Source organism: Atta cephalotes (assembly GCF_000143395.1).
Source record: "Atta cephalotes unplaced genomic scaffold scaffold00035, whole genome shotgun sequence".
NCBI classification, from domain to species: Eukaryota; Metazoa; Arthropoda; class Insecta; order Hymenoptera; family Formicidae; genus Atta; species Atta cephalotes.
Window position 1 is genome coordinate 2173681 of NW_012130099.1, and position 11725 is coordinate 2185405.

Here is an 11725-nt window from a genome sequence, read left to right on the forward strand (position 1 = left end):
AATATTACTTATGTATACTTATTCTAGCGTTGCACACCTCGCAGGTATAATATACTCCATACATCATGTGCTTCGTACAGGTGAATAGGAATCGCATTTTAGAGTGGTATACGAATTATATTTGTATGAGAAATTTTGCTCTTTTTCTTCTGTGAATGATTCCTCTCCATTTGTCTTGCTGTCGATTATCTTAATAACGGTTCTGATTCTAATTCATATTTTTTCTTAAGATTATTTGATGTAGAACTCTTATATTTAAAGGATGATTATCGTTTTTATTTCTTTTTTCAAAAAAAAAAATGAATTTCCAATTTTTATCTTTTATACATAGATCCATTAACTTTGTAAATAAATTTATATGTTTTTAATATTAAATTGTGAATGAAAATTAACATTTATATTTGCAAAAATAAAACCTGTTTATTATATATCGTTACATTACACATGATTTTAAATATTTTAATACCAAGAACGAGTTACAAATCTTTTTCAGGTTTATTCTTATAGTAGCCAGTAGAAATAAATATTAATATTTTATTGTTCATTGTTAAAAAGATTGTTATACTTTTTAAAGTTTAAATACAAAAGTATGTGACATATGCATTTCGCTCGATAAAATATTCAATATGTATTCTGATAAAAATTTAATTATTACATTAATGTTAGGTACTTTATTGATCAAAAGATATTTAAAGAATGTGTTTCATTTAGGATATCTTTAATTAAACTTCGATTAACATAATCAATAATTAATTATGTAAAAATATACATATATATATATATATATATATATATAATATCTGTACTATTTTTAGATAGAATTCTTATTAAAATTATAGTTTTATTATTTAACATGTACAGAGACGAAAAAATTAAAGACAACAATTGTTCAGTGAATTTTATATGCATACATAGGATGCTTTCCAATTGCTTAACACATCTTAACACAACGTACACAGAAATGCATAAAGTGTAGCATTGTGTACGATTCAATTGGAATAGAATGTATATGCTGTACATGATTGAGAATTGTGATCCGGATAAATTAAATATAGCCTGTATTAAATAAAAAAAAGTAAAAGTGCCGACCACTCAATGTCCTCCAACCTCATTTAGCGCGCCGTCGCGGTTAACATGTAATTATCACTAGAAAACACAAGCTTATACAGCCCTCGGCTGAGTCCAGATGTGTCGACGATAACGGACAATTGGAACGCAACTAGTATCGCTGTGTGCACAAAAGTGTCTAGGGATATTGTAATTGGAAAGCATCCATAATATACATATATGTTGTATGTGTGTATTTATATATTTGTAAAGGAGATCGAAGACTCTTAATTATTCTTTGCTCAAAAGGCTCTACGGAAATATAATATAGAACTTGAATAGAAATGCAAAAAATAGCACTCATTCTGATTGTAAAAAGAAAGAAAAATAAAATAAAGTATAATATACATCAATGAGTATCATTCAAGTCAATGTATACATCAATGAGTATCATTCGGTTCTTTTTGCAATTCTTTTACTCTTTTTAAACGTTCTTTTGCATGAGCTAACCATATTTTAATAGGGTTTGTAAGTTCGTCGTCTGTTGCATATGGATGTGAATTTCGTAACACACCTGAAAAAAATAACATTTTTTTTACTAGATCTTCATTATTTCTTAACAAATTAGAACAAATATCTCTATGTGATTTTTAAGAAGTGACAATTTATTGTGTACTTTATTTGTAATACATATATACGAGAGTTAGCTAAAAAATATTTATAATTACAAACGTTTATTGAAATGAACATTAGATATTTACGAATATCTTAATTTGTAAAGAAATAATATTATTTAATAAATATAAAGATTTTGTTTTTAAAATTTTACTTACTCATTATTACTTTGCATATCTCCAGTGCTGAGAAAACTAATTTTTTTTTCGCTCCGTACCAACTATATTCTACTGCCAATTCGTTTGATAATATGACTTTTATCAATCGTATGCAAGATGATCTAACATGTTCAGACGTTATACGATTTAATTGTTTAATCTACAGTTATTAAAAATTAGAATTATTTTTTTAATTTATCGAGTAGATCACAAATTGTTATCCTTCATTTTTTCGAAGATACTTTGTAATATTGAAGTAAAAATATTAGACTTACCATCTGATTTCGATATTCTGGATCATCTTTTAATTTTCTCTCCATTATTTTTAAATCATTTTCGTCTTTCAATGGTAAATCAGCAAAAACATCAATATTTTCTTCGTTTTCCACTACATTCTTTGAAATTGCAAGCTTTTGGAAAACAGTCATTTGAAATATGTTCATATCATTTACTATTACTTTTAAAGTTTTTTCTATATTTATTAGTTTCCGTACGACAAAACATTGAAAATTATCCAATTCTGTAAGACATTAAAAATATTTTATTCGTAAATTTGATATTTACTTTTATTCAATAAAATATTAAATCTTTAAAAAATTCGACAGATTAAAAAAAATCTGCAAAATTAAATAAAAATAATATACAGTGAATGTGTGTGCGTGTGCGCGCGCGCGCGCGCGTGTGTGTGTGTGTGTGGGTGTGTGTGTATGTGTATCTCATATAATTGCATATACTAACTTTGTTCGAAATTTGGTATTGCTAATGGCTCACTATTATCATCTTCGTTTTTTTCTTCAATGTTAGATAAATTTTTATCACATTCTGAATCTGAAAATTAAAAAATAATATTATCATTATTATTTCATTATAATTTTAACATTGATTTAGTTACATACACAATAATTATATCAATATATACAATATATACAATAGTTATCTATCTAGTCAGAAATAATTCATCGAAAAAAAAAACGTCGTTTCGATGTCGAAAATAAAAATCAAAAATTTTTTTTATATCTGTTGATTTTAATTGATTTTTACTCTAATTTCGATTAATTTTCAAATTAAAATATTTTATATTATATTCTTGAATCGATCTTTCAAAACGATATTGAAATATTTTCAGTATAAATTGTTTAAAAAACAATTTTTTTTAAGTTTCCGAATTATGAAATGTATTCTTCTTCTATCCTATTTGCAAAATATTTATCATAATTATTTAAATTACAAATAGCTAAAATATTGAGAAAAATCGCAATATAAGAAATAATTTTTTAACTTGACAATTTTTTGGCTGACTTGATAACAATATTAACTAATCATCAACATGACGTATCACCATTTCGTACGTATTGATCAATTAGTGGCTAATTGAAAAAAGTGGTTCTATAGAAAAATTCGATGAAAAAGTAATTGTAATAACTCGTTACTTTTTGAATAACAGTAATGATAACAAATTACTTTTTAAAATTCAGTGAAGTAATATTAACGAGTCACATCTCAGAAAAAAAATAGTAATAGTAGTAAAACAAGTTATTTTTATAAAATAACTTTTTCAATCCTGTCAAAAATTAAATTTCGACGCAAGTTTTGTTGACAACTTTATCTTAATGACGATCTTAATGACATTGACACAACATTAATCGAAGAATTTTCTTTCTGTCTGAGTATATCTAAAGTAGTGAATTATTTCATCTTTATATTCAACATTTAACCATTCTTTTATATATGAATAAAAATATTTAAAAAAACATAATGCAAAATTATTTTAGAATAAATAATATTATGATTGTACAAGAAATAAATTCATTGTTAATAAATTCATTGTAAAATGGAAGGTAAAATAAAAATTAGTTGTATACTAACTTTGTTTTTTAAGTTTCAAGTTTAAATTTGAGAGTGGGTCCTTGTTATTATCATTGTCATTATTTTCAGAATGGATGTCTTCTATGTCAACAAAGGATATATTTTGTGGAGCTAAAAGGTTAACATTATTATGTACAATTTTAAAATTGATTAATCTGAAATGTATAATTGTATATTTATATTTATATCAATGTTGTAAATTTGTAGAAAATTATAGAAAATGGAATGAAATAGAATATTTCGATAGTTCTGTTTTTATCTTACCTACCTCTTGTAAATTATAATTGCTATCGTACACTATGACTGAATTCAATGTCTCATTTGAAGTCATTTTATGTTTTTGTAATTATGAAATAAAAAATTCAATACTTTTCTATTACCTCAATATTGGTTATTATTCAGAAAATTTTAATGTCAAATTTAAATATTTTTCCTTGTTTGTTAATTTTTTATTTTTCTTTGATATGTTATTATTATTTTACTTTATATTCAAATTTCACAAAAATAAAATACTCAAAAATTAAAAAGAATTATTTATTTATTATTTATTCTTTTAAATTTACTTTGTAAAAAAGCTTTTTAATTGTTAATAATATAAAGATTATAATATACAGGAAAAATTGATAGGAAATTTGTTATAAAATATGTCAAAAATTAACTGTTTGCGCAATAATAATAATAATATATACATATATGTATTATGTATAAAAGTATATCTACGTATTTATGTACTTATGATATAAAGCATGATATAAAATATGTATCCGTGAATAATAGAATAATAGTTTATCTTTCTCCTTTTAATAAAAATCACATATGATACAGATATATTTGATTCTTATAGATAGAAATAAATAGACACATCTTTTATCTTATTTTACTTATAATATATAGGAGAGGATAAATTATTGTTCTCGAGTATACGTATAATACAAATTAGTCTTACCACTGAAATTTATTTCGAGACAGAAATTATACGTACCTAATTCATCTTCTTTTTCTTTTTTTATGTTGCAATCATTTAACGTTGTAATATTCTCTGTGCTTAGATATTCTGTATCGTGAATGCGATTCAAATCTGTAATGCATAAAATGATACTTCATTATTAAAACATTCTATCCTTTTTTAGTTTATTATTTCTATAATTAATACTCTTTTCTATTTTTTATTTCTATTATGTTTTTGTATTATTATTACCTTCTTGTGCATTTTTTGCGATTTTCTGTTTTTTTGCAACAGAGAGATATGTGAAACGTTTTTTTATAGGAGGGCTTAGGCTTTTAATAGAATTGTCATCTGACAGTTCATCACTATCACTGTCTAAGAGTTTAATAGCTATAATGTTTTTTGTTTTTTTAAGATACTTTTCTTTTTCCACATTGGAACTCAAATTTGACAGTTTTTCAGCTTCTTTTAACTTTTGCTGTGCCATTGTATAATCAGCTACAACATAATATAATCCTGATAAAAACATGTATTATTTTCATATATTATTAAAGAATATACAAATATATTAATATTAAGTTAAGTTATTACAGACGAAATGGCCATTTATTTTTAATTTTGAATTTAAATTTTCATTCGACATACTTTATATATTCAGTTGTCCGGAAAGTTCGTGCCGATTTTGAAGGAAAATTGAAATGCAGAAGATTTAAATTTTTAATTTCATTTATTAAATTTAAATCTTTTGCGGCACGAACTTTCCAGACAACCTAATAATCTTGTTAATCGAAATAGTCTCCATCCAATAATCTTCCTCGAACGTAATATAAGCGCATCAATGTCTTTTACATAAAAATTAGAAGAGCAAATTGAATGCATCTTTCACGTTCACTTTTTATTTGAAATATTTTTCACATAAAAAGCTATTCCGATGCTTAAACAAGAGATAATGTGTTGAAAAAAAATCAGGAGAGTAAAGAAGATGAGGGGAACTTCGCGTTTGTATTCTAACAATTTCTTTTTATAGTGCAAGATGCGATCTAGCATTATCAAGGAATAATAACATGCCTCATTAAACTTGTTCATCTTCCTCATTTACTTTGAGTTGTCGGAAAACAGTTGAATAGTGAATATTGATGCTGCGTGCAATATCTTGAATAATGTGAGTCTGCTTCAATCATATCTTTCAAAATATAATATTATCAATTATTAATTATATATAATATCCTAAAGACGCGAGGCAAATTGTCGAAGTTTGTATCACCAGATCGAAACTTTTCGAATATCTGATAGTTTGATCATTTACAGGGTTTTTTCCAGAAGAGTTTATGCTTTATATTTTCTTGGCCATTAATTATGATTAAGTTTGAATATCATCCACATTTTCTTACTTTCTGTCGAAGAAACAGCGATTTCTAATGTAAATACTGTGATAAAAATAAGATTATGCATGTGCGAATCTATTAAGATATATACTTTATAAATCACTCATATAATGATACTTATATAAAAAAAGTTAAATTCGGAAATTTTTAATTATTAAAAACTATTTCATCTACAATAATTCGATATTATATATCGAAAAGTAATGATAAAGTATCTCAGAGAAGAATATAATATGACATTGCTTACTATATATTCCATATATTTTTCGAATGGGATGTTTAATCCAGGTAGATTCCGGCTCTTCCATTAACTTCACCGCTTTGTCATATCGCTTGTAATTTGTAAAATTTGGCCAAACGGCTTTCATTACACTTACATCCAACCAATTGTTTGGAATTATTTGAGGACCATCTTCAAATTCAACGACTGCGTAAAATTTTCCATCGGTCATTCTGTTTGAATAAGTATATAAATTATTTTGGTATTTTTGGAAAAAATTATTGCATATCAATCATATGGCAATTTGAAATATTTTCTAATAACATTTTTTAATAATTATGATTTCAGATCCATGTGATTTTTCCCTAAGGCAGAAATATGAAAATTGAATATTTTTATGAAGTTAATGGAGAAATTTTTTATTTTTTTTATTTCATTTCTAAAAGAAATATATTTCTAAAAGAAAAATTATATGATTGATACCCTGAACAATCATGTAAGACAAGTAAAAATTATGAATTTTAAATGATATAAATTTCAAGAAGATGGATAAAGAACGCTGCATAGATTTTTTTCTTCCAAGAATTTATAATCATTGCGATAATTACTTATATTTTACGTCAAAATATATCAGAATAAGATATATAAACATGGATATCTTGTGAATTATAGATTTTTTGATAAGTTAATACTTTTATATGCAAAATAACTAGAAGAATCATAAAAATATAATATAAATTAATCGAATGGCTCAATTGAAATAAATAAAAAATGGCAATGGAGTATATTTCTATGCTTTTCAATCTAAAAATAATATCATTTCTGTGCACCGTGAATACTGCGCAATTCAAAATTCTGAATAGAAAATGCAGTTTTTCAATCTAATTGAATCTAAAAATATAATAATATCAGTCATTTTTGTGCATCATGAATACTCAATTCAAAATTCTGAATAAGAAATGCAATTTTTTAATCCATTGAATAAAAAAAATGTTTTTTTTAAAATAGATTGAATGCTATTCAATTCAAAATTGTGTGTAGAAAATCCATTGTTTCATTTAAAAATGCATCATGAATGCTATTTTATTCAGAATTATAAAAAATTTTTCGTTTTAAATTCAACTGAGTTAAAAAAAAATAAAAATAAATTCTACTTCATTTAATAATTAAAAGAAACGTAAAAAGAACTACGTAAATATGTACAATAAATGTTACATATAAATTCCTTATTTTTAATTAATTGCTTTTATATATATTTTATGTGTATAATAAATTTTAAAACGTTTCTTTTATTATACAGCTAGCGTATATTTTGTGTATGAAAGTTTTAAAATAATAACTATAGAATTTCATGTAATTATTACTTTAATTTATTTAAACTTTTACATAAAAATTTTTTATATGGAATCCAATTCATTTTTATGGATTTAAAATTATAAAATATGGATTCGGATGGATTGAAAATTTCCAATCCATTTCAATCTATTTTCGTTTGTTGGATATATAAAAGAAACAACAATAATTAAAAGTAGACAAATAGAAGAAAAAAATTTTTAAAAAGTATAATAAATAGAAAAACCGTTAAAGTTATGTTAACATTAATATCAATTATAGATTAAAAATGAACAAGTCAATAATTCAGTGCATATTAAAATACAAAACTAAACTAAATAAACTAAATACCTTCTTCAGTCGAAGTTATGAGTCAAAAATTAAAAGAGTAAAGTAATGGATACAGAAATTTTATAAGTCATTGTGCTGTATTAGAGCAGAGAAACAGCATTGATAATATCAGATAACATTATGAATTAAAAAGGAGACAAATAGACATGAAGACAGTAACATGTAGAAGGAGAAAGGAGAGAAGTATTAGGAAGGGGAAAGAGAATGTATGATGTTAAAATATGTTTCTGGCAGAGATTCCATCATCCTGTTTATTAATTCCATGTTTTTATCTTTTTATATGGACCATTTCATCTCTTTTATATGGACATTAATCTCTTGTTATAAGAAGATTCAATCCAAAATTTCCAAAATTTCAATATCCCACTTAAAATTGTGATTATGATCGATGCAGTGGTTGGATTTAGATCTTCTATTAATATCGTGTTCCTGTAATCTTTTCTTTAATTGTCTTTTTGTTTGACTTCTCAGCAAACGAAAATAAATTGAAATGGATTGGAAATTTTCAATCCATCTGAATCCGTATTTTAAATCCATAAAAATAGATTGGATTCAATATAAATATTTTTATATATGTAAAAGTTTAAATAAATTAAAGTAATAATTATATGAAATTCGAGTTATATAATTATAGTTATTATCTTAAAACTTTTATACAAAAAATATATGCTATATAATAAAGGAAATGTGTTAATATACATAAAAGCAATTAATTTATTAATTAAAAATAAAGAATTTATATAAATAACATTTATTGTTACTTCTATATTTACTTCTGAATTCTTTTTATGTTTCTTTTAACTATTAATTGAAGGAGAATTCTCATGATATATTTTTACGGTACAACTTTTTTTTAACTTAGTTGAATTAAAATGAAAAATTTCTTATTCATATTTCTGAATAAAATAGCATTTATAATGCATTTTTAATTAATGAAATAATGAATTTTCTCACAATTTTGAATTGAATAATATTCATGGCCCATTTTAAAAGAAAAACTTTTTTAATTGGATTAAAAAACTGCATTTACTATTCAGAATTTTGAATTGTGCAGTATTCATGATGCACAGAAATAGCCGATATTATTTTTAGATTCAACTGAATTGAAAAATTGTATTTCCTATTCAGAATTTTAAATTAAGCAGTATTCACGATGCACACAAAATACTATAATATTATTTTTAGATTGAAAAGCATAGAAATATACTCCATGCCATTCCTATAAACGAATAAAAATGTATCAGGATTGAAAAGAATTCATTTTAACATTCATAAATCCATATTTCTGAAAATCTGAATCCATTTTAATCCATTTCAATCCATTCTCATTTACTGGGCTATATAACTAGTAATCGCAATTATCATAAGAGATCTTATAGACTACATTTTGATACTAGATTCTTGCATAATAGATTCAAATTATCCTTTTCTTTTTTAATGAAATTTTTCATTTCGTTTTCAAAAAGCGAATTCAGAATAGAATAGGTTAATTTACAGAACATAATAATTGGAGAGAATTTCTCAGATACGAATTTCACGTAAGGGATTGTGAAAAACTTCTCCTTTTTTGTTAACAATACTGTTAGTATTATCCATATAAAATTTAATTCTTTTTCGTATAGAGAAAAAGATACAGATAAAAAATTCATTTCCATAGAATTATGTAAAAAAAAAATAGTAAAAATTCATTTAAAAAGTGACAACATTATGTAAATGACCATGTTATCTTGAAAAATCGATTTTCGAAAGTTAATTTTATCATTAATATTTATTTATATTTATTTTTAATTATAATTTTTAGACCGTACTTTTTTTCGCTTTTTTTAGAAGATAACTGTATCACTTAAATAAAACACCTTTATATTATTATATAAAAATTATATATTATATTTATATATACAATTTCGAAATTATTCTTCATGGAAGATGCAAAGTAAATTTGAAAAGTTTAATAGCCTGAAAAATTTAACTCTTATATTATTATATAAAAAGGATAATAATAGAGTTGCAATTTCTTGAATATTCTCTGAATTTAATACCTTATATTTACTATATAAATTTACTTGCAGGTAGAATTGATCTATTGTAATATAATCAGAGAGAAACGTGCAGAGCTTAACACACTGTTGCACACAGTTACATGACACGCACACATAAATATACGATTTTATATTCAAAAAACTGTTTCTCATTCTATTATTTGATATTAGACTTTGTAAAAATGTTAGATGACCTTTAAGCGCTTCTACTGCCGAATATCGTTTGGCTGAATCGGTTACTGGTTGAGGGACTGGAAGCCACTCAAAAAAACTCAGAAGAAAAAGAAGAAAAGATTTTCGCAAGTTAAACACATCAAGTTTATTTTATTCATATTAATTAAAGAATTGGCAGTCAGGTATCCTTTTAAAAAAAAGAAACTATTTTCACAAATAAGGATAACCTCAAATTTGTATACGATAAAGTTTTATCATAATTGTTACATACATTTAACAAATATGATATAATTTATTTATACAAATATCTCCGATATTTTCAGATAATATAATATCGAATGTAATATTAAGTAAAAAAGAAGGAATTCTACCTCAAACAAAATCACGTTGCGTCTTTCTCGTAACTGCACAGAACTCACATGGATCGAAATTAGAATTATCTAGATGGCGTTAGTTTACGTACACAATGTTCATTTCTATATTCTAAGTATATTCTGAAAATATACAATTCAATATCTATAAGTATCGGAGATATATTTATATAAATTGTATCATGTTCGTTAATATATAACATTAATGCGGCCGCACGAGATACTGATGAGAGATATTCTGTATATGTACAAGATGCGATTATACGAATGTTCTCACAAAGAACCGGTGTAACTTTTGTACTTTTTGGTAAATTTTATTTTTTCTGTTAGATAAATCTGGCAATGATTTGCGATTGGATAACCGTGCTTACCCAATAGGTAAAATTTATCAAAAGAACGAATGGAACGATTGGCTCAAATTAACTATAATCGCAGCATAAAAATCGAAGTTTATACGAATATATCCCATATGAAATATTATACTTATATTGCTATTCAAATATTTTTCTTAAATGGGAGATATGCGAGAATAAGAGAGATAGAAAATCGAAGCTCTCACTTTTATAATTCATATATATATATATATTTATATTTATACTTTGAGCGCGCATGCGTAGTTATATGTGTACTACACAGCGGAAATGAGAATGGATTGAAATGAATTGAAATGGATTCAGATTTTCAGAAATATTGATTCAATGTTAAAATGAATGCTTTTCAATCCTGAATGCATTTTTATTTATTTATAGGAATTGCATGGAACATATCTCTTGCCTTTCAATCTAAAAATAATATTAGCTTTTTCTGTGCACACATTGTGAATATTGTTCAATTCAAAATTTTAAATAGGAAATGCAGTTTTTCAATTCAATCCAATTGCATGCAATTGAATCTAATTGAATCTAATTGAATCCAATTAAATCCAAAAAAAGTATCCGTTATTTAAAATATGCAATATTCGGAAAAAAATTTCAATCCATTTTAATCCATTCTCATTTGCTGGGTACATATATATATATATATATGTGTGTATGTATATATATATATATATATATATATATATATATATATCTAGTAGTATCGACTATGTATATAGTAGTATATATTATAGTACTTATTTCGTTTGTGTAGTTAGTTATACTATACTTACTTACTTTCTTT

The 11725-nt window shown here is 24.3% G+C and overlaps 1 protein-coding gene across 1 annotated transcript; it reads right to left on the reverse strand.

Moving 5' to 3' along the window:
• Positions 1-1487: 1487 nt before the first annotated feature.
• On the reverse strand, positions 1488-6529 carry LOC105621674. Its single transcript, XM_012203142.1, has 7 exons — positions 6325-6529; positions 4945-5190; positions 4729-4824; positions 3747-3857; positions 2156-2400; positions 1881-2040; positions 1488-1621 (listed from the first exon to the last, which is right to left on the reverse strand). The coding sequence occupies exons 1-7, from the start codon at positions 6527-6529 to the stop codon at positions 1488-1490; spliced, it is 1197 nt and encodes a 398-aa protein (XP_012058532.1).
• Between the last annotated feature and the right edge of the window lie 5196 nt (positions 6530-11725).